The sequence below is a fragment of the Drosophila simulans genome, chromosome 2L, assembly GCF_016746395.2.
Source record: "Drosophila simulans strain w501 chromosome 2L, Prin_Dsim_3.1, whole genome shotgun sequence".
Lineage (NCBI taxonomy): Eukaryota > Metazoa > Arthropoda > Insecta > Diptera > Drosophilidae > Drosophila > Drosophila simulans.
Window position 1 is genome coordinate 3,387,960 of NC_052520.2, and position 24,556 is coordinate 3,412,515.

The 24,556-nt window shown below is 41.4% G+C and overlaps 2 protein-coding genes across 3 annotated transcripts; one reads left to right on the forward strand and one right to left on the reverse strand.

The window, feature by feature from the left end:
* Positions 1-1,808: 1,808 nt before the first annotated feature.
* LOC6730860 (polypeptide N-acetylgalactosaminyltransferase 2) lies at positions 1,809-23,781 on the reverse strand. 2 transcript variants are annotated; one of them, XM_016179069.3, is made up of 8 exons: positions 23,499-23,781; positions 18,545-18,755; positions 5,056-5,328; positions 4,770-4,981; positions 4,546-4,712; positions 3,770-4,457; positions 3,408-3,580; positions 1,809-3,204 (listed from the first exon to the last, which is right to left on the reverse strand). In XM_016179069.3, exons 2-8 carry the CDS (start codon positions 18,629-18,631, stop codon positions 2,903-2,905), a joined length of 1,902 nt encoding a protein of 633 aa, XP_016023287.1. In that variant the 5' UTR covers positions 18,632-18,755; positions 23,499-23,781; the 3' UTR covers positions 1,809-2,902. The 2 variants fall into 2 exon arrangements, with proteins under 2 accessions (XP_016023287.1, XP_016023286.1); XM_016179068.3 differs by lacking the exon at positions 23,499-23,781 and adding an exon at positions 19,802-20,013.
* Positions 7,845-8,486, forward strand: LOC6730861. The gene has a single exon (XM_002077989.4). The coding sequence runs from the start codon at positions 7,967-7,969 to the stop codon at positions 8,381-8,383; it is 417 nt and encodes a 138-aa protein (XP_002078025.1). The 5' UTR covers positions 7,845-7,966; the 3' UTR covers positions 8,384-8,486.
* Positions 23,782-24,556: the final 775 nt, after the last annotated feature.

Here is a 24,556-nt window from a genome sequence, read left to right on the forward strand (position 1 = left end):
AGCGACAATGACGTAATGGCGACTACGTAACGAAGCAAACACAAATGCCGCAGGACATTCAGGACTGCAGGTTATGTGAGTGTGTGGAAGAGGCAGATCCTGTTGGGGAAATTGGATACCGAGAGGCACTCTCGACACCCAGCAGGCAGCGAAAAGCGGAACGAACTTTCCACGGAAAAGCAACCGGAGAGGAGTATTAGCAGAATGTGGTAATTAAACTAGTTAGGCAACTAATAGAAGGTGCAGTGGGTAAAACGGTTGCGTCCAGAGTTGGCTAACAACTTCGAGGTAATTGAAAAAATAATTGGCCATGCAGTAAAGTATCCACTACATAGGGTAATTGCTTTCGATATTTAGATAAACGTTTTTTAGAAGGTAGAAAAAAAAACAACAGAAAAGTAAAAAAAAAAACTAGCAAATATAAAAAATATATTTTGTTAAATAAGTTTATGTTTATAAACTAATAGCCTCCTATATACCGTACATTCCTCGAGCGATGGTACGGAGATGGGAAAAGTTGATGCCCCGTGATAAAACTGCGGAAGCGGAAAAAATGCCGATAGCATCGGCTTGAGGAAAGCGAGGCAGAGGCAAGGAAACCGAAACAGGCTACAAAGGAAGCTGCAGGATGTTTGCCCAGCCCAGTCAGGTCGGGCCAACTCTCATTCGCAATCCGCAAGTTGGCTTTTTGCGTATGCCTGACACACGCTGTCTTAAACAAGGTAGCTGCCTTACCTGAATAAGGAAAAACTGTTATTCACCTGTCTGCCCACGCACACGGGCGCACAACCTCGCAGGACCCGAGCCAACATATTCCGGCATATGTGACAGGGTTTCCTCGGTTTTTACATGGCAGAGGACATAAACGATTTGGCTGACTTGGGGGGCTAACCTTGTCGCCATGGCCTGCATTACGAGGACCATCTGAGCCCCGCTGTCGAGCTCAGCTTCCGTTCTGAGGCTTCTCGCAAGGAAATCGGTTTGTCTTCCGGCTGCGACATCCTTTGCTCCTGCACTTCTGCGATTTCCAGCAAGTCAAAAGGTGGTTAACGAGCTGAATGGAGTATCTGCAGGTCGGGGATTGTTATTCGGCGTGCAGAGCTATGAAAACAGCGAGCAAGTAAATTCACAAAGGTTAAGACATGTCATGTGCACTAGGGGATTACAAGGGCGAATACCAAGAATTTGAGCAGCTAAATATGAATTAAATTTAAAAAATTGTACAAAATATATTACTACTCTACTTGGCAAAGTATTTCACGCAGCAAATCCATTAGAAAATTCATCAGGCTTGAACCACAAATATTTTTCTGGAGCATCCTGCGACCCCAAACAATTTGGCTTATCTCTTAGGGAATCACTAGAAAAGATGACACTTTATTTCATGTCATTCCTTATGCAGGGCATGTTTACCTCATCGTTGTGCCACCCACAACTTTCTCAGGCCAGAAATAGAAGAAACCCGTTTTGCCCTGCTTTCAAATGTTTTGCGTTGCCAGCGTTGCCGTTTTACTTTTTAAGCGCGACCAAATTAGCGCAACGAACTCGCCCGTAAGTATGCACACATATTTTGTCGTGTTCACGTGTCGTATACTTAATGTGCCAAGTTTTCATCTCGCGAGCTGCTCTTCGCAGACGTGCCCCGACAGGCATTTCGGAGTTGAAAGTTAAGTCATTTAACCTACATGTGAGCCCAAGTACTTAGCCAGATTTGATGTCAGCTGTGTCTCATTTGTAACTTTCCCACAGCATGTACGCAATTACATTAAGCATACGCACTGGTGGCCCGCGAAAGAAAGCACTTTGCACTTGTTTTTAAATGTTTCCATTTATTGTTTCCTTTTTTGTTGCCTCTCTAGTGGTTTTAAATTAAAAATTCTTGTTTAATCATTCATTTTTGTTTTGCTTACAAACAAATATACAATATTTGGTTTGTGTCTTTTCGTCTTTATTTCAAATCATTTGCCAGTTTTGCCAGCCATTTTAATTAAGAGAATTTATTGGAAAAAATATGCTCACAATTCAATTCGGTTGTGTGTCTGTGATAAAAAGCAAGCAAGTTTTCCTCTTAAAAGTTCAAATGATTTATGCATTCGAAATAACAACCAATTGATTGTGAAACACCAGAGACAATCCAATTTTTCCGCTTTGCCTGCAGTATTTAAATGTTTAATGCATTTAAACGGAATGTTCACTTTTTTGGCCTTCGATAAACATTCAAATAATATGTCTTCCTCAATATATACACATACATATTTCACATAGTTTTCAATGATTTTCAAATGATTTCACTTAGGTGTATAATTAGAACTAATGATAACATTTCATGTTTTATTTTAAGTACAAGGTTGAGAAGACTCTGAGCTTGGGTATCTAGGTTTTCTGAAACGGACCATATGTGGATACTAATTTGTGGCATTTTCGTATAGATCTTAATTGACTTGAATGAATGTGTGCCGTGTGAGAATGCAAATTAGTTACAGTTTAGTGTTAATCAGCTGCCAAAGGTTGCATTGGGGTTACAGTATCATTTCGTTTTCATATAGTTTTATACATATACAAAAAATTAATCAGTCTAAGTACCTTTTTTGTATGCCCTTTATGTGTTGGATTTTCGTTTAGGTAGCGTTTAACATTAACCCCCCGGGAGCAGTTGATTCGATTTTAAACTAAAGTTGAACTTATTCCGTATCCATGCAGTTAATATATATATATATAATGTGTGTCTGAGTGCTTCCGTTCAGCAACAAATGAACATGGGTAAATCATTACGAGTACACAGTACAGTACACATTCAATCCGCATCGCGTTAGGTAGGCTTCCTCCCATCGACTTGCACATATATCACGACCGATCTGCATTATCCGCCTCCTCCAGTTTACTCGAAACCAAGTCCTCTTCCTCACGCGTACTTCCCGAAGGACCATCTCTGCGTTCCCAGTGCCGAGTTGCAGTGCTGCGCACTCACGCCCTGCTGCGACTGATCCCTGGAGTCCAGGCACACGTTGATCTTGTAGTGCCGCACCAGTCCGCCCTCCCGCATGATCCACCGCTGGTTCTCCGAGTCATCGCACGCCTTCAGGACCACCTGTGACCCCCGCGCGAAGGTGACCAGGGTCAGGCAGAGGTCGTCGTGCTTGATCTCGCCGCGTTTCGTGAAGGCCCACTCCTGATTGCCGCCGGTGTTGTGGCAAGGGAAAATTCCTAAGAGGATTATGTTGAGTTATACAAATACATGAGTCGAGAACACGAATATACCGCACTTTTCGCGGAATTAGGAGTCTAAGAGAATGCAGTAAAAATCTAAATTGTGCTTTTTGTAGCATTCATTTCTTTATTTGACTTATTTACTTTCGCTTCCTTTCAACTATATAAAACTCAATAAACAATAGGGCTCTTGTACTCACCCACAGTGCCGTCGATTAAGTGGCCCATTGTGTCCAAGCACTCGGTGCTATCCTGTCGGAATTGGCCAACCTCCTGTGGGTCGGGTGCCTGCAGGTCGGGATAGACATTCTCCAGATACCATTTGAACGGCTTGCAATGCAATTTCTCCTTCAAAGCCAGACGGTCATCAATGCTGAGTGGCAAGGAAAAGGGGCGATACAAGTAGGAAAACAATGTGCAATAAATAACTTGGCTAAAGTATTTTGCGCACTAAAAGAATTTATGTGGAAGGCCAAATATCAAAAAAAAAAAGGGTATAAACTTGAAAGAGAAGTACAGGGTCAACATGTGCAATGCCGAGTGATTCTCTCAGTGTACTTACTTGCCGAAGGGAATGTTCTTGGCGAGTGGCACGGCGTTGTAGTAATGCTGCTTGTAGTCATCCATCCAGACCTCCGCCGCACGTCGTGTATTCCGTGCGAAGACGTTGCCGCTTCCGCCGGGGAAGGTGTACGGATGCCTTTTGCGGAATACGTGACCCACCCGGCTGCAGGGTATGATTTCCAGGCTGCCGCCGCACTGCCACACGCGGAACGAGATCTCCAGATTCTCGCCGCCCCACACGTCCATCTTCATGTCGTACTTGCCCAGTTTGTTGAAGTACGCCTTATCGATGACGAACAGCCCGCCGGCGATCATCGGTGTCCGGATGGCCGTGGTGGGGTCGTTGTGGCGCATCGCCCGCTCCGATGGACTGAGGTACTCCCACTTGAAAATCAGGTTCCAGTCGAAGCCGCCGCGCAGATCGGCCGAGGCGCCGATATACTGGAAGTTGTCCATGCTAATCACATCGATCACGGGGCACACGACGCGGGTGGGATCCTCGCGAACGCGTTCCAGCAGAGGCTCCAGCCACATCTCGTTGCACTCCACGTGGCTGTCCAAGAAGGTCAGGACACTACTCACGGCCGCATCCGCGCCCTTCACCCTGGACCTCACCAGACCCTCGCGCTTGTCGTTGCGGATCACTCGCACCTTGTCGATCTTCGCCAGCTCCAGACCATCCTCAGCTGAAATAGTAGTTAGGAAAATATTGTAAAACAATAGAATGCAATTCATTCGCTAAGCAAATATTTTCAATTACACTGAATCACTTACGATGATCACTGTAGTCATCTACCAGGACGATTTCGCGTATCAAATGCTCGGGACTGCGGTTCAGGACACTCACAATGGTTCGCAGCAAAGTGGACCTCGCCTCGTTGTGGAAGGTAATGATGACACTCGTCTCGGGCAGATCTTCGCGGTACTTCTTGGTTCGGCACCTGGTGGAAACTAGTTTTAAAACACTCCCACTCCAAAATGTTTTCCTCGAAACCTACATGGGATTTCTGGTGTCGGGTATATCCCGATTGCTGGGCAGAGCATCGCTGGCCTCCTGATTGAAACGATTCCTTATATAGGGATCTTCGCCATTGCGTAGAGCACCCGCCCGAATGTAGCCCGCCTCATTGAAGTACTCAACCTCGGTGCCACGACCACTGGGAGCCACTGGCAAGCGCCCACCAGGTCCACCTGTTCCTCCACTGAGGCCCTGAATATAAACATAATTTTCAATTGTGCAAAATTTAAGTTCGCAATGACATTTCAAAACTGCAAGGACCTTACCTGCGATGTCTCCTCCAGAGCCACAATCCCGTTCAACTTGAGGCCGTGGACCGCATTGCGCTCGAAGTCCTTTACCGAGCCGATTAGGATGACATTGCCACCGGGATCGTCGGCCCCGCTGCCAGCTGCACCCGCCGCCGCTCCCGGACCCGCTCCTCCGCCGGCTGGTGCCCACTGGCGGGCGGTGGAGGCGGCGGCCGCCGAGGAGGAGTCGTCCTGGTACTGCTGCATGGCGGTGGCCACCTCACGTAGCCGCAGCGCTCGATTTTCCACCTAAAAGGACACGGAGTCCACGAGGGGAGACAAGTGTTTTAATTTATTTCTTTAATCTGCGCCACATTGGCGACGTTGACGCCCGTGCGGGGCAATAACTCAACTCAACTGGGAGCAATACTCTTACACTCAGAGAAATGCTCTGAAAAGGGAATATGGGAAGCCATTAAAGTTCTAAAGGTTTCACTTAACAATAAATTTCCCGCAGTGCAGGAAGGGAATGAAAAGGGCTAGGTTCTCGTGCAGGCTTACGGCAAAGTTTCTCTAAAGTTTCAGCCCGAAACACAACAGACCAGAATGGCAAAGCATTGCGAACACTGTTCGTGTTTGCTTCAAGATTAATAATCTATAAATTGCAAATGTTGCCAGGAACTGGGAAACAAAAGCCCGGGCCACGACCACGACCCAGTTAAAACAATGTCCAAGATTCCTCGGCGACACTCGTTCTAAAACAACACGGAAAACCTTTTACAGAGCGGCCTGTAATATTGCCTGCCCAAAACTTTGAAAGCCTTTAAATATAACCCAGTATGGTTAGTAATTATGAGTTGGGCGGCCTCTTTAAATTCCTTGTAGATTTGTTGGTTGAATAGCTGGTGCTGCTCTCCCTTAAGTAAGTCACAAAAAACCAGACAACTGACAACTGTCGATAACCAAACAAAACAAAACGTAAGAATGTGTCTGGTTCTTTTAAATTACAGACAAAACAAGGACAACAATGACACACAGCAGACACCGAAATAGCCTTGAGACCCAGCCTTATATATAATACTCACTCCTATGAAGCCGAATAGAATGGATGGTCGTCTCAGCTTGAGGACATTTAAAGTAAATAATTTATAAGTGCAAACTCGATGAAGCACGAAACATTTTAAATGGAAGAGCTGTCGGGCGAAATCTGCCGTGTCAAAGAAAGCTATGCATAAAAAGCACATTCAAATATAATAAAGGGTGGCTCAGTGTTGAAAACGCCTTCCAAATTTTCAGCTAAAAGGCAACATATTTCAGGCTAAGAAAGACCCATAAAAGCAGGCAACAAAGAGCCAGAAAAAAGGGGCTCCACTTAAAATTAAAATCACGCATACGCAACGTGCAACGCAAAGTGCCAAAGTCAGCTGAAAAAGAAAGGAAATCGCTTTCAATACGCTTGCCACACATAAATCAGAGTTAGAGGGCCGCCGATAAAGGAGCTTCTGACAAAACTGTTGACAAATAGATTCAACGCAAAAGGGCAATTAATAATCGACCGTGCTATAAGGACCCTCTTCCAGGACCTCCTAAATTGGGTCACTGTTTAGCGGAGTGAAATGATTCATTTGTCAATTTAGCTGGGTCAGTTAGCCAGGCAAGTAGTTGTAAAAGGTTGGCTGCGTAGCAGATGTTGGATTCTTTGGATTTAACTGGCAGCCCTTTTCAGGCTTAAACGAAAATAAATGGATAGAGCTTGTTCCCTGTAATTATATTTATTTATATACAAGGACAAATATCCCGAAAATACCATCGTCTTGGCCTTGGAAATAATCGTTCGTAGAATTCGCTTTCAATGCGTTCCATTAATATGGGTTCAATATCATGACCCCCTACGCCTTCACATGACAAACACCTCTAGGTTGGTGAACTATCAAGCTGTGTCCTTATTCCTGGCATAGGCAACCACACACGCATCACGCATACGCAGCGTGAGCACTAAGCTTTAAGCCAACGGAAACGCTTTGTAATCCAGCCAATTGCAGTTGCAGCTTTTGTTAGTTGTATTGCCAAATGAGCCAGCGCCAATTAATCTGAAATCCGACTCAATTCGCTGAGTTATTTTTATCACAAGATGGTGGACTATAAAAATGCAAACTTTGCTCTCCATTTGCAAATTTATATGTCCTTTGGGCAGAACAAGTCTCGCTGCAAACAGTATCTATTTGTGGAAATCCTCGGGAGAGTAATGACTGGAAAATTATGCCACTGACGTCAAAAGGGAAAGACGAAACTTTTTGCCCACTCAAAAGGTCAAAGTCAAGACTCCAAATCATCTACTTGGCACTCATCAAATTCTAGTTTGCTGCGACTTGTTATTAAAATTTGGCAAGAAAAAACTATCATCAACTTTGGCGTCATGCTAAACCAGAGCAACAAGTTGCTATAAATGGTCATCACTGGGTTTACTGCTCGAGTTCAATGTTTCCAGCCAAATTCAGATGAAAGAGCAAAGAAAAACGAATTGTTTTGAATTGAGTTCATAGCCATTGGATGGCATTGATTGTTGTTTTTTTGCTTGGGGTCACAGAGAAAATATGGAAATTGTGATACGATTTTATGGCGTTCTGGTGAAGCTTGTCTTTATTTGGCCATTTCGATGATTTGTGAGCAGAGCAAAGATAATAATCTGCGAATGGCTAACTCCATTAAATTGCTATAAATACTTGAAAGCATACCAATGGGGCATTCATATTTTTGTAGATTTAAGGGAACTTTGTTTTTCAGATTATTTTCTATAGCACAGCAGGCTTTGAATGGCAAATCTGCCTGATTTCAACAGTATACCTTACTATATAACAATTCATAAGACAATACAAAATATTTTCAAAATTAGTAAGATTTCTATTTGAACTCCGAGCAAGTCCAGTTCTTGCAGCCGAATTCTTTGATGGCTTCCAAGGACCTGACCCTGAAGTCGGACTATTCCGCCTGTTCTGTTATCGATGACATTATATCCAAGTCGCTGCCATCCCAGTCAGTTCCAAGGGCACACAAGAGATCAACTCGCATCTCCTTTCGATCCCTGACCAGAATTATAATGACTCTGATCGGAAACCTCAAGAAGGCAACATCATTTCATGAGGTGAAGGACATAGATTACTGGCGTAATCTGGCCGAGTCCCGTTCGGAGGTCAACAATCGCTATGAGAGGCTTATCAAAGCCCAGCAAAATCGGATCCATACCATGGAGACCAGGCTCCACACCATGATCAACTTGGCCCGCGAGACACAGAAAATGCTGGCCGAGATTGGGGCCGAGAAACGGGCCAGCGAGGAACGTGGCCATGGCGAGCACGCCGACTAGATTTTGCATCATTTCTACTTTCAAATTTTCCTTTGCCTTTCATAAACCAATGGTTTATACTAACTAGTTGGTATGTGAGTTAAATATATATATAAACTGAAAATCAAGCGCAGTTTTGCTAGAATTTCAGCTTAATTTGCTTTTATAATCTCCTCCATATTCACTCAAGCCAAACCATTATTTGGTTTTATTCTGTTGTCTGTTTGTTTGGGCGGCGATTTCTTTAATCTCGGCTGGGGCTTCATGTTTTTCCCACTTCTCCATGGTCTGGGTGTGTGCAGTCTTCCAGGTGAATGATTTTCACATCGAAAGAGCTCCTAACTGCATAATTTAGTAATTGGAACGTATCAAATTTAGTTTTCTCCCATAGAGCATGCAAGAAAATGCGAAGAGGCGATTGGACCAAACTTTATCATTTATTGCAATCTGTTTCGGGTTTTCCGTTTCTTTTGCTGACTTACAAGCCAGAGTTTTTTTGGGCGCCACTCCCAGAATCAAAAAAACACCAAAAAACAACAGAATTCAATTAAAAGTCTCTGCACGCCATTCGAAACCAAAAATATTGACATATGCCCCTTCCGACGGCTGGCTGAAAAACAAGCCAACAATGTGACCATTGAACTCGAACCCTGATAGAAGATAGAAATTGTTTATGCCACATGTCATGGGCCCAGAAATCTTGTTTTTCGGCTGTTCTCGGCCAGACGATTTGGCCCAGTCTCAAGAGGAATGCAGTAGAGTTTATTTACCAGAAAGTGTCTCGAATTTCATTGGAATAAACGAAAAAAACACTGCAGTATTTTGCAATTTTCTGGTATAATATCAATTACCCATTCTACATAGTAGTTTCTGCAAATATTTCCAAGAAATGTGGTTTTCAGCAGTTTCACTTCTTAAAATATCTCTTTTTGTTTTCTCAAATTGTTTACCAAGTTCACTCAAGTCTTTAATGATTGAGTATGAAATACGAGCTGGTTAATTTCCCAACGCATCGTAAACAAAGAAGATTTCCATTTATTTTGACATTAATGACATTTTGTGGGCCAGACATTAAGCCAGAGTTTAATGCCAACTTGAAAGTGGTAGACAAAGCCAAATCGGATGATGAGCAGATTGCCAGGCAAAGTGGAAAATCGAGAAAAGTGATCAATTCCCCCGGCAAACAGCAGCATAATTAACTGCTATGTTTGGCCAACACCAGCGATGGATTGACCCAACAAGTTAATGGGAAAACTCACATGGGTGGGGGCGCCTCGATTTTGCTCCCCCGCTTTGGCGAGCTTCTGATTTTCCGTGTGATGTGGTGGCAACTGCAGTTGCGTTATGCAACGTGCAACTCTTCTGTGGCATGGAAATTGTGTGCCATGCCAACCAAATTGCGGCCGCATCAGCAGCAGCAGCAACAATTGCAAATTGTTTTGGTAGCAAAATTTGTGTGGCATCTTCTTCGTTGTCTCCGCTTCTTTTTGTCTTTCAGTCTTTGGTTTTTAGCTTTTCGGTTGGCTTCCTCATGACAGCAGCTGCAGTTGCAGTTTGGGCCAACAAGTTTCCTTTCGCCTTGCAAAACTCAATTAAATATATATATAGTTATTTGTTTTTTGCCCTGCTTTGATCTTCCTTTCTATTTGAGCTAAGGTCAGGTCGTAAATCTGCCATCACTAACAGCTTACATGGTTATTTTTATTGGTGCTACGCGAAACCTATAGAATATTATTTTTTGAATGAGAAGATTGAATTGCTGATGAAAAACTTTATTTTAGCTAATATTATTTTATGTTATGGGCAGTAACAAATTCTACTTCTAATGGCCCTTTGACATTTGTTTTGATATTTTCAAATATTTCTTAGCTATTTTTATGGGTGCATGTCAAACCGAAGACGAAGTCATTATCATTGCCTTAATTAGTACTCCTTGCAGCACTTTACAATTAAAATTAATGCTAAACCAAGTGTGTTTTAGTCATTCCTGTGCCGGAGGAGGCCCAGATCCACATTTTAGCCCAGGCCCAGAAACATTTTGTGGATTCGCCAGCCTCTGGAGCATCATTTGCAGTTAGTGGTCCGTGCAGATGAAGCTGCAATAAATTGCAACTTGCAGGCGAGCGGTTGCAGCTGTTGCATGTTTGAGGTTTTGGCCCTGTGTGTGTTTGCGGATGTTTTGCGTCCAAATTGCCACTGTGAGTGACTTTGGCTAACTGCCCCACAGCCTAACATAAAGCCCACAAGACAAGGAAGCGGCTACTGTTCCTTGGTTGCGACACGAGATCTCTTCATAAAATATATTGAAGTGTTTTGCATAAATTTCGGAGTCTTATGGGCGACGAGTCTGGGTGCCAGACACTGGTATATTGCATTTCGCCACGCCTTCGGGCGTAACCTTTGACTTTCCGGGCGAGAGTAGAAAATCAATTAAGGCCAACTTGGAAATTAGCCCGAGAAATTCACGCCTTACATCCATTAACGCACTTTATAATCAACTGGTGGCCGCAAATGTGGGTCATCCATTAAAGCGGTCTTGAACCGAAGTCATCTAGACAACCATAACAAATTGTGGATGGATATTGCTCTTTTTCCTTTGCTTTTCCTATTATGTCAGTTGCTATCTGTCCATGTTTGAGTGTGTTTTCCATTCGCTCGGTCTGCCTCCGAATGGGTGACTCATGGGCATGTGAACTTTTCGATGATTAAGCTCAAATAGAAGTCCAGCAGCTGGTGACGCCCTCGACAAAGGCAAGATAAAGATATCGATATTCAGATAGATACAGTGGTTCTATAAGAAAGCACTTATAGTAACACTTATAGTAACCTTTTAATTTAGTCCTAAAGTATCTGAGGGTTTGCAGCCATAATATTGCTACTTAAATTCCTATATAATCATTCCAAGAAAGGCTTTGAGCTATCTTGTATTATTTTTAAAGCCATTTCAGTTCAGTGTGCGATTGGGGAGGCCGGCACATGTCATCAGTCAGGCTACAGTGAGCTCACTCATAGTCTGCTGTGGGATATACAATCGCATCCGAGAGATACATTTGAGACAGTTGAACAATCAGTTGATGGATGCACTGTTTGCAGAGGGTCGCCGGGGAGGACAAATTGCCAGAAGCTGGCGACCATCAGAGCAAAAAAAAAAAGAAAGACAGAAAAAAATAGATAGAAAATAGAAACGACAATTGTGGAGTCATATTAATTTTATCTCTCTTCTGGCTGCAGTATATGCACATATCTATGTTTTTTGCCTGGAACTATATTATCCGCTTTGGATGGAACTAATGCAGATGACCTCAAAACCAGCAGTCGTGGTCACTGCGGTCCCTATTTATTTGCGTTCGAAATTGGTGTTTATTCATTTCAGTGGGCAATGTTTTAATTAGTTTATTAGCAGCGTCGATGCGGCTAAATATTTAACCGCATTTCAATAAATGAGCCAATCACGATAATCAGGCGGATTAAACATTTAGCTCGACGCATTTTGTAATATGCCTGATAATTTATTATTTTTTCAAAGTGCGGCCAGTAAAATTAATTTCAAGCCTTAAAAATCCAGTTAGCCCAAGCGGTGCATAAATGTTCAGTTAAATTTAAAGATCTGTTCGGATTTAATGTTAATTCATGGTTTACATGGCGGCAAACTAAAGCCAATCATTGCCAATGTTCAGTGCTTGCCCTTTCCTCCCGATTCAAACAAGTCAAACAATAAAACACCAACCAGCCACGATTGTTGGCCATAAAAAAGGAGAAGCGAGCCCGCAAAAAGCCAACAGCTGGGCAAAAAAAATAATAAAAAAACGGAGGTGAATGCCACTACTTGAGTGGCTGCAAATGGCCGAAAATCGCATAGTAAAAAATTAAGAAAACCTCGCCAGGCAATTTTGGTATTCAGTTAGCTGCGAGGAGATAAAATAAAAAACGAACGGAATACGAACCGTTTTGCCCGACAATTGGAGACAGTATTACATGCATTTGAATTGTCTTCTCGGCTCCTCGGACTTTCTCGACTTGTTCAATTGTCTGCATTTCAACGGCAGAAACCGCTAAAACCATTGAAACCGGTACTTTCACTTGGCCGGGCTCGAAAGCCGCATTTAAATGATCATCTTTGAATTGACATTTAAATGTATTTCGATCATGAGTCACGAAAGAAGGTCTCGTCGGAATTAAAATGTCAAAGTTCTGCTGTTTGGGTTTTAAATGAGAAAGCCGATGAAATAAAAATAACATAATATTAATATATGCTATGGCATTTTAACCCAGATATTTGCCATATTTTACAAAAAAGTTGTAAAGCCAAACGCAATTTTATTTATTGTGCAATATTGCAGCATTTTAATTTATATATAACATTTGCAAATATTTGTGTAATTTAATGATTTTCATTTTTTTTATTTAAATGGAGCATCTGAAGGTCGTAACTTGATAAATGGGTTGTTGACTGACCCACATTAAAGCTGCATCCCATAATTCCCCATTCCCACGCCCCTTTTGCCTCTTGTTTTGGCCATGTTTCTTGGCTGTGGCATCTGCTCATTATTAAATAATAATTATTTAATACCCAAAAAGAGCCGTGCAATTATGGCCGTGTTTTTGTTTGGCCGTGTTTGTTTGTGTAATCGCCGGCAAGTGGCACTTAACCAGAGTGTTGTTACTTTCTGCCTTTGTTTTCCTTTTCGGTGGCTTGTGGGCGCCACTGGACTCCCTCATCATGTGAGCTGTGTGTTGTTAACTGGTTGCTACTTCGCCTCCTATATATGTATGTGCGGCATGGCATAATGAACTTGAACTTTATGACGCAAAACACGTTAAGTTGACGTACCAAAGTGCCGGAGTGTTGGGCAAACATATCTCTGGTCTTCAGGGGCTTTATGCCTATTTTTGTAACATTATTTTCGAGACGAGCCTCGTTTAAGTGATGTTGGGTCGTCACTGGAGATACATGGCTTGCGTGTCAGTTGGTCAAGTGGACAGAGGTGAAACATTTCGGTTTTAAACACTCCGTCTAATGGCTTGGGATCAGCCAAGCCAAGACTCTGTGACCTACGACTCCTAGGGCTTAAGGACCTAAATTAGATTTCAGAATTTGACATCGTTTTCTTATATATTTTTATTGTTAGTTCAAAGTTCATGGCAGACCCATCCAACTTGCTGTATAGAAATCACTTCCCCCTGGCCACATTTCTCATTGTTGTGCCATTTTTGGATGTCTGCTGCTGGCCGCAATAGGAAGCAGTCCAAACAAGTTGTAAAATAACAATAAAAATCAGCAAATCGAAATTGAAAGTGGTCCGCAGGCAACTACCAAAAATATGGGCGATAGCGATGCCAGCGTGACCGGTTTGTATAAGAAACAAATCTTCAGATTCCAAAATGATATCATACAAATTTTATTTATTTTGCTGATAAGAAAGGCAAATTTCAAAAATATCATTTTTACTAACACTTGTCAGAGCCAGTCATGTCAACCAAAAATTTATATCTTTTGAAATAACACGAAACTCAATATCTTTTTTGCCGTGTAAATCGACACCAGCAATTCAGCGAACGCGGTGGATGAGGCCGAAAGCGAAACCAGACGACCTTGTCTCGATGCGTTGGGTTGCGGTTAGGTTACGCAATGGATGAGGGCAAGAAAAAAGCAGCAGAAGCGGCCGCAGCTGCCAAAGAAGCTGCAGCCTCAGCTGCTCAGGCGGCCAAGACGAAGGCGGCAGGAGCCGCAGGATCAGCAAAGGAAGCGGCAGGAGCAGCAGCCACGGCGGCCAAGGATAAGGCAGGAGCAGCAGCAGCTTCAGCCAAAGAGAAGGCCGCAGGAGCAGCAGTGGCAGTGCAGCAGAGCGCATCAAGTGCTGCCATTGCAGCCAGGGAAAAGGCATCCAATGCAGCCGAGTTCACCAAAGAAAAGGCGACAGCCGCAGCAGCTGCAGCTAGGGAAGCTGCAACATCGGCGGCATCGACAGTCAGGGAAAAATCCGCAGCAGCAGTATTTGCTGTCAGGGATAAGGCATCAGCGGCAGCAATTGCTGTCAGGGATTCGGTGACTGCAGTAGCAGTTGCAGCACAAGGCGCAGCAGCAGCAGCTAAGGACAAAGTCGCCACTGCAGCAGCAAGTGCGGCAGCAACAGCAAAGTCGAAAGTCACAAGGCAGAGCCAGGATGAAGTCTAGTAAAAAGTGGAAACCCATTGGCAATATGCGTTTCAGATAGCTTGAACAACAGCAGAAGCTGCCACACAATAAAATACAATACCACACAAATGGCTGGACATCAGCAGCCGCAGCAGCAGCAGCATCCCCCGCAGCAACGCAAAAAGCAGCAGCAGCAGATGGTCCGATGGGAAAGCAGAGGCCGCAGGCAAATGAAGGTACAGATAACCGGTTGGGCCCATTCAAAAATTGTATACCCATAGCCGGTTGAGCGAGAAGATTGTCATTTGAGCCAACTGTGACCTCTACTCTGGACCAAAGCCCAGTCGCTGCTCCTCCCTCCCTCACAATCCCGTCTGACTCCAGCAACCACAAATTACTCAAGAAAATCAAAAGTCAAGCCTGTCTGCAGATTAGCATCGTTAATTATTCATAGTAAATCAAAGCGTTCTCCAAATGCCAGAGACACAAGTAAACTTTGTAAACTCGAGTTGTTCTTTTTGGTCACGCAGGTTGTCATTGACAGCCGAAACTCAAAAGTCCAAGACGAGTTTTTTGATAAAATGCTAATTTATCTTGTGGCCAAGAGGCTGTCGTTAAATGAGGAGGGTTAAATTAATTTGTATAGGCTTTTTGAGTGATCTGGTGTATATAGATCCAAAGCCAATAGCGATGAGCAAACATAGTTATATCAATTTATAGTAAAAACTTAAGTGGAGCAGAGAACTCCATCTAAACTCGACATTCTTCGAACGATCTGATTTCGTCATTTGCTGCACACTCTAATGACAAAAACCAGTTTGGTTTCTAAGCTCGATCATCGGCGTCTATTGAACTTAATTGAAATTAATTTCGAGTGTTTTCAAGAGCAAATTACTTTTTTGTTGAACGTGTGGCATTCTCTTTCGATGAGTTTTTTGTCCCCATCTGGGGGCAAAGTGATGTGGATTGTCAACCAGAGCGTAACTTGCTCTGTCACGCAAATTTTAAGTTTGCTTTTTTCGCTGCAGATTCAGAGTTTTCTATATGGAATGGAGTTTTTTATAGACCATCCGTGATATGCGGGGCTATAAATCGAATTCATGAGCCGTTAAGGTCTTCGAAAGTATTTTGGTTTGAACTTGAAATATTTATAACACATTTCGACTCTTTTTTCCCCTTTTTTTTCGGCAAGGCCATAAAAGTAAAATTGCCAGTCGTTAAAGTGATTTTCTGAGTGCTGCAGCTAGGAAAATGGAAAAGAAAAGTTTTGGATATAGTTTCTGGCTGAATTTGCATTTATGATGGCTTCATTTGCATGTGAACAAGATGCTGAAACATCCTACAGATTTGAGAATATGCTCGATATAGTTATGCACGCATACTTAAAGATACTTCCACTTGAATAAAGTCTCGCAATTAATGAATTAAATAGCCGATAAATGTTTATACCGACATTTCACCACTTTCTTCGCTGTTCTTTAGTTAAATTTACTGAAAACATGGCTTAACCGCTTCGCGACCTCCGACGAAAGTGGAAAAACTTTGGCAACAAAAGAGAAAGTTTAATTTTGAACTCTATTTTGGGAAGCTGCGGGAATTCCAAATGCTTGCCCAAAGTAATTAACGCACAAAAAGACAGAAGACCAACAAAAAAGGCAAAAACTAATCAATCGGTTATGTAACCACCACCCCGCCGTTAACAATTAAACTAAATTAAATGTGTGATTGACTGGGGGGCAAGTTTTTTGTGATTTATTTTCCTTTCAAAATCGTTTGGAGCTCTCGTTTTCAGTCGGTCGTGAGATGGCAGAAAACTCGGATATGGTTTTATGAATGAAATGTCATTGAATGGCCAAACTGGAGAAGAAAGATGTAATCCATCGATCGAATGGCTCTCAAAAAAGCTGAATAAAAATAAATTACTGAAGTAATAGTATCTCTAAGATACTTCAGTTTAATCTACGAAAACAGCGGTTTTTCTTAACTCTTACCATCTAGATTATGTTTAACTTTTGCACACTTGACTGATCGGCAAACAAAGCATAATCTTATCAGAAATGCTTGTAGCTTCAATTTAGCTTGTTCGAAAATAACTAAATAATTAATATGGTGTTCGAGCAGCGGACAGCTTATCAAAAGTGGGAAATACTACTGCTGAAAATAAAATGATTAAAAAACCAATGGCCAAGAGTGCAGTGAGTGGACTGCGGCTGCATATCCTGCATTTCATTCGCAGCGCAAAAAAGGAAAATAAATCAAGTTTACATGAAAAATTATTTCGATGCAGTGGCAAAAGAAGGATGATTGCTGTGGGGGCTCGGGGACTCCAGCGGGGAATGACGAGGACCCCAAGTGGCTGGAACTCCGCTTTTGACCACGTCGATGGTCATGGTGGTCATGATGGCCATGGCGGTCATGATGATGACGTCGAGGCGAGAGTCTGTGAAATTGTATTTGCACCATAATCGGCTTCATTTGTGCAGATTTACGTTTCAATTTTTAAATACTCTGCATCTCGGCAGCATTTTCCATAATTATCGCATCCCACAATCGAAAGGCCATTGTTGAAGATCAAAAGTGTAATTAAGAGAGCTTAATTGAATCGAATTTTCCACTTACTACATTTGTTTTACTTAATATAGCCGAACGATGGAGCTTATTATTTATTTAAAATATTAATCATTCTTATTACAGAGAAGCGTATGCATGTGTCGATTTGGCAAACTATTTGCAGATATTTCCACATTTCCGTCAGTCTTAAAAAGCTTTTAAAATATTTTAAAACTTGTTTGTGTCATTTTTAATTTCGGTTCCCATTTTTGGCAGGCTGAAAAAATGGCGTATAACACAAAGGCTATGAATGCCAGAACATCTCTCAAAGTGGTCAATAAATTTAACGGATTTTTTTTCAAAACATTTAAGTCATAAAAAAAGGATGAGGCATGCAACGTTTTTTGCAACCCACTCTTACACTGTGTTCTTATTTGTTTTACTGAGAATGTAATTTTCCCCCGCTCAATGCGCTAACAAAATGGAGTAAAAAATATCTTTGAAATTGCTGAAATAAATTGACATTTTGGCTCGTGTGTGCGGGTGAATTTCTTTCGTGTCGTGTTGAAATATATTTATTTTTTCTGCAGAAAACACAATCGAAATTTGCCGTTGCGCTCACTGGATAAATAAGTAAACACAAGAAACCAAATTCAATTCTAGTACACGTGTGTGCGGCAGACAAAAACAATTTACCACAACATAATAAAGAAGGTATAAATTCCAGGTATAAGCGGAAATCCCAAATTGAAAGCAGATAAAATGCTTCTTTTAATGCAATATTTTAAAGAGCAAGGTAAACCTGCATTTATAGTTCGAGTTACCACTCCAGCCACTTGATGTGTCCTGCATGCAAAGGGGCACAACCATAAAGATAATTTTAATAGGTGTGCTTTATGACACACAAAATTTGCTCTAGAAACGCAAATTTTGATAAGAAGACCCCCGCAGGAAAGCCCAAACGGTAGCTATTTCTCTAATAAATAAACACAAATGACAGCCCGAAAAAAAAACTTAATTAAAACTTGTAGAGTAAGCGACAAAAATACAGGTGGCCACGAGATACGTGGGGCTAATTACGAGCGGGGTAAGCGGGTTGGTGTGAGGGTGGAAAGAGAAAACAATGGGCTGTCAAGTTGGTGGCAGGCGGCTATATGCGGCAGCAATCCAATAATTACTATGCAGGGGGCATACGCAACGCTCCTCTGCGATGCCATCATCGAAAAAGATGGTAATGATGACTCAGACGGAAGAGGAAGAGGAATATCACCACCACTGGGAGGGTGGATCCGCTACAAAGTTGCCACGGATTTCGTGATCGGATAAGTATATATAAGATATACATATAAGTGAAATGGAGCCAAATGAAAGTAAGCAGAGGTATGTATGAAATACTAAGATACTATATGATTATAAGGTATTGGTAAGCCAAACTTATCAGTGCCTCCCAGTTGAGTTACTTTAGAGAGTCCTGTAAATATCCTTGGCTAACTCACCTTTTCTGTGCTGGACTGGAAGTAGTAGACCATCACGAACATCCAAATGATGCTCACGAATACAATCAGCTTGATGTTGCGACGCATTTTGGATAGATGATGTTTATATATTTAACTGCTAATTGGGTTGAGGACGTATCACGTTCACTTCGATATTTATTTATTTACTTTTTGGTTTGGTTGTTTTGGCAAATGAGTTATGCGGTTTTCACTGCAGGCAGAACAAATGCATTGGAATGAGTGTAAACAAAATATATATATTTATAAACTTAATTGTGTTTTCATTGTGTTTTTTTTTTTTGCCTCGCACTATTTTCCATCTTCACTCAATTTATTTGGTTTAATTGCGTTTGCGTTTTAATTGTTCAACTCTGCCCAGCTTAATTCAATTGAATTTAATTAGGCCCGTCCATGAATGCAAAACGATTATCTGCAGCTTTTAATGGTTTTGGCATTTAATTCTCTCCTTTTCACAAATAAATTGCCCACGGGGGGATTTTCTCGCAAATGTCGTGTGTTTATTTAAAGTTATTGAGTGTATTTCTGCGCCCGCCGGATGTTATTATTATAAAAGATGCGATTATCTATAATGCACTGCATTATTTAAGCTCAAAATTAACTAATGTATGCTCAAATACGAGAAATTAAAAGAGATTTTTAAAATATTGCTAGTGCATTTTATGAAATATTTAACAGCTAAATGATATGCAATCAAAGTTTGCCAGTTCACTTAACCCTGAAATGCTCAATCAAAAACAAAACGTTGTTTGTACAATTTATCTAATCCAGGCTGCTTTATCAGAAGCTGATAAGATTTCCTCCTCCCAAACAAAAAGACAAGTAAATTCAATTTCCTAACTTTAAACGATTCTCTCGCCATCAAATTACATTACACACACACACACACTTTTAATGGATGCTAATTAAACACTCCTAAATCCGAAAACGGTAGCACGTTATTGCGGTTTATTTCTGGTCAGCTGCTGGGAAAAGGGAAAGTGAAGCGCAGCTGTTGGCCAAGTTGATTTAGGCTTTTTTTTCAATTGGGCCTCAAAGCGAAGCATTACGCATACGCAGCGTGTTACCGTCCATGAGATAAGATAAGAGTTCACTTCTCTCTTTCAACTTCTGTAATGTTTCGTAGCGTAAATCACAAGAATAGGCCACAATTGATCGCTGGCTTTTCACAAACTTAATCGTTATTGTTTTATCGTTCTGCCACTCGCCATTCACTTGTACTCATTATATTGCATTTACCGTTTTGTCGATTGTAACGACTGTTGCCAACACGATTCTAGTTGGATTTCGAACGCTGCCCGTGGCAGCCGCGCTGTGCCACCAAAAAAGCGTCGACAATCGGTTTTTTTTGGGCCAGGCCAAGACGGAAATCGGATATCCCGAAGACGAGACACGCGGCTAACGGCGTCGCATCGACAAATGGCCAAAAAGCGCAGCGGGCGCCTATATTTTATGCTGCCGATTCCAATTGGACTTGGGTGTTAGCCGTCGTATAAGAGTCGCGTTCGAACTTCGAACGCAACATGCTGGACGTTCGTCTTCGAGTTCGAAGCGAACAACAACGGTATTGAATCGAACTCGAAGATAAGAAGTTGTAACAGAATTTCTGTTATTTGTCCAATTGGAATATAAATTGGAATTGAACTAATTTATTAGCAATTTAATATTTTTTATGAAGATTTTGTCACTATTTCAGCTTATTTGATTAAATAACTAACTTTGTTTTGATTTGAATAAGCGAAGGTTTTTGTTTGAGAAGACTCAGTTGCTTAGTTTTAGATTTATAAACTATGAAATTGTTCCGAAATTAAAGCATTAAATTTATATGGGCTAATTAATGGCTCAAATACCTTTTAATTAATATTTGCATTTAAATCAGAGATTTGTGCTTTGATCATTGGCATTGTACATTTTTGCATGTTTAGCTATAATTTACAATGATTAATATTTCAAAAGTTTCAATTGGGTTTGGCTTTCGGTTTGTTTCAGCATAAATAAAATATGTTGCGAACTGCAATTTATGGCTGTGGCTGGCATAACTTTTTGCCTTATTTACATTAAGCGAAGTTTAATTTTAGATCTGTTTGGCGCTTTTAATGCAATTCTCTTTTTAAATGCATCTAATGAAATATTCATTTAAATTGCAAGAACAAATTAAATTATGCAGATTCCCAACTTCCGCCCAGCAACAGCAGCAACAATGGTCAGTTAAAGCGATTGTCCTTTACTTTTTTTAGCCCTCTCACATGCAGTTGCCGTAAAAAAGATGTGCTTTATTTATAAACAGCGTATGTGGGCCAGTCCGAAAAGGGATGTCGGATAGTGGGACGGCTGGACAAGTGGGTTACTCCACTTCCGACCACCCCGCCCATTTAAATTGGCTTAAAAACTCAACGAGCAGGCAACAAAGTCATGAATATGCACACATCCATTGGGAAAGGAAGCGAAGGGTTGGGAAACAAGACAACCAACTGAATAATTCTCGAATAATTACACAGATACACAAATGCACACACCGATACACACATGCACATGGCGAATGTTCGCTTGACTGTGTGCGTGCTGGTTTTCCATTAGGCGTAATTAGAGCATTTAGCATCGGGGAAAAAGTTAAGAAAAGCCAACAGCAGAAACTGACAGATTGCGTTGCATATGTATGCGGTGCCGTGCTGAACGCCCAGATACCGTTAGTTGGAGTTGCATGCCACACTATACACACACACACATGCATCATTGCACTTCCACCACTCAGACAATTAACTTAAAGTTGGCAAAAGTTGCAGACGGCATCTGTGGTGGGCGCACTTTCTTTGCGATCTAGTTCATTGCGTCTGGCAAATTTGAAACAAGGTATACCTATTACGTTTAGATGGTAAGTAAAGTAATTAATGCTCCAAAAAAACTCAAAAATTGATTTTTTAGCTGTAGGTTATGACATACATCAAGTATACGACCCGTTGTGCTAGCTTATGGATTTACTACTAGGCTTTACTAATTACCAGCACCCTTTAAATCGACATATGATTACAATCGACTCTTATTCTCAACCCTTAAGTGCTTTACAAATTCAGTAAATGTATCTTTCAATCTATTTCAGGAACCGGTTCCATGAGGTAGCACTTAACACTTTGTGTTTTCCCAGCCACATCCTTGCCTCGAATCGACTTTCAGTTCGAGTACGATAATTAAAAGTTGGCTAAATGCGGCATGAGTTGCAGCTTCCTTGAGGCGTCCCTCGCCCCCGCCCCTTCTCAGCTACTTTTTAAGCTACTGATGCTGGTCCTGCCTCTTCTTCTTATTCGTTTTTATGGCTGCCAGGCTTGCCACATCCATTTGATTGCACACCATTCGCCACATTTGCCACTAGCAGGTGTGTGTGTGTGTGTGTGTGCGTTCGTGGGAGTCTCACCTGGATCTCAACTGCATTGCACATTTAACTGTCATCTCGTTTCCTACAGTAGCTACGTGTGTGCTACACTGGAAAAGTAATAATGTTCATATAGAAGTATAAATAAATAAAATGTATGGAAATCAGTCTTTTCTCCAGCTAACAATATAGTTTATAGTTTTTCAACTAGTATTCATATTTATGAACATGTTAAATATCCAAAGATTATTTCTCTCAGTGCTCTTTCAGTTTTTTGCCTCCTTATTCTACTCTTAGAAATCAAAGTGTAAATGTATTTTGTCAAATGATGGCGCAAAAGTTTCCTGTTCTGGCTTTTAGCTGCCTCGTCCTTATCGCACCCCTTTCACCATCCTGCGGAAATGTTGAAAATATTGCAAGGAGGCGTGATGCTGCCGCAAATTAATGCATAATTGCATTAGTCACTTCATTTGTGGCAAGTGCTGCAGGAAGTCTTGCTTGCAACCGCCGAAATTCGTTGCAATTTATATCAAGTAGATGGGTTGTGGGTGGGGAAATGGGAAAACGACTGGGAAAGGTGGAATTCGGAGGGTGCTGTGTGCGTGTACTTTATGTCCTGATGACAGACGTTGCTGATAACCGGCATTAAGTAATATGTTTTTATGTGGGAACGGGGATTTATTGCAATCTGAAAAGGACTTGAGTTTGTGGTGACTAAGAAATAGGGTTTCCTTGAAGACGATAATAGGCAGAGTAATGCCTGTGGTCCACACTTGAGCTGAGATTTTAACAAATTTCAAGGGATTATTGTAAGCTGATTAGTTTGCATTTCGTGCAGGGAACGATTGTTTAAGTGCTTGGAAATATTCAAGGACTGCGCTCTTAATAATAAATTAGCTCTTCTCAAGTAATAGAGTATAGTGTCATTAAAATATATTATTAGGCTTAATTTTAAATCAATATTAATTACTTTGTGCAAGGAATTGCGCTAAAGACTACAGTAAATAAAAGTGATGCATTGGCACTGTCTAACAGATAAATTTTAATAAATTGACTAAAAGAATCAGGTGCAACCTGGAAATATCTGACATTTTTAGAATTAGTGGTCTATTTAACATTAGAACTTTTAATATTTTTCCTTGGGGGTGCACTCTCTTCTTCTTTGGGTTTATTGCACCGCGGTGCCGGCCTTGGTTCTCTGTCTCCCTCTCACGTTTGCACCCATTCTCTCACATTCTCTCTAAATTTCCGCTTTTACGAGGTAAGGGTGGCGCTCTCCGCGAATAACGGTGGCCAAACCTCTCTCTTTTCCACAACAAACTGCCATCAGCTGCTATATCCGTCATATAACTATATATCTACACTGTGCTACATACATATGTATGTGCCAGTACTATTGTTTTTGCTTTCGGCACGCGCCTCTTTCGAGTTTGTTTGTCTGCCTTCGATTTTTAACAAACAAACGCAGAAGTGCGAAATGCAGACTGATAAACGCAGAAGCAAACACAAACACAAACACAGGGAAATGCAAATGCCTGCACACATTGATTAGTTGCAAATTTAGCTTACACTCAAAATGCGTTGTGAACACAATATTTTATCAGTAATGGACCATGATTTTTGCCTATTGCTTGCGCTTTCACACACTTTTCGGTTGTATTAAATGCACTTTGGTGTTTTGGTGTTTTGCTAGACTATTTGTACAAGGCGTGTGTACAAAAATATACGTTTCGTTATTTGTAATTTGTTAACATCGAGTTATTAAGTTATTTAATTAATCATCTGCTTAGTTGCTACAACGCGGCGACTTTCGTTTCCCGTTTCGTTCGACAGACTGAACTTTTTTATCCCGTTGTCTGTTGTGTCTCTGTTTCGGGTTGTTTTCCTCCCCTCTTTTTTGGTTTCTCTGTTTTCCTTTTTTTTTGCTTCTCGGGTGAAGTAACATTTCTTCTTCTTTTTGTCGCGCATTTCCGTATTTTGTTACCCTTTAGCTTCCTTCTCTGCTGCTCACCCGCTTTTACTAGGGTTGGTTTTGAGAGAGAAGTGCCGCTCTCGCTTTCACTCCCTTTGCGCAGGCGCAGACCTTCATTAGAGTATTTCAAAATGCAAATACCGTTACAAGTGGATTCCAAACCTGTGACAAGTGGAACAAGTCGTCATGCATTCAAAAGGGTTTTGGAACTGCTTGCATTGTAGGAAATACACTATGCTTAGAAATACAGAGTAAATTATTATTTTGCACTTTCCCTTACCTAATTGACAAATATATATACCCTTTTACTCAATTTAATTTCCATTCTGTATTATTTTTCCACCAGCCACTACAAGTGAAATCCAGCATCCTTCTTCGAAATTCCCAGACGAATAAACTGTCAAAAAACATTGATTCGCTGTTGGGGTAACTTTTGATTTGCCGGATTACAAAAGTTCAAACCCACACGTCGGCTGCCTGCCAATAAGGCGAACGACATAAATTTATATTAGCATGCACACATATAAAATATTTACACAAAGGAACCGAAATAGCCGAACACGAATATATCTCAAACACATATTGTCTATTGATATTAATCGCTTAACCCTTTCGCATCCTCCTCCGAAAGTTCAAAAATCCCCAAATACCAAAA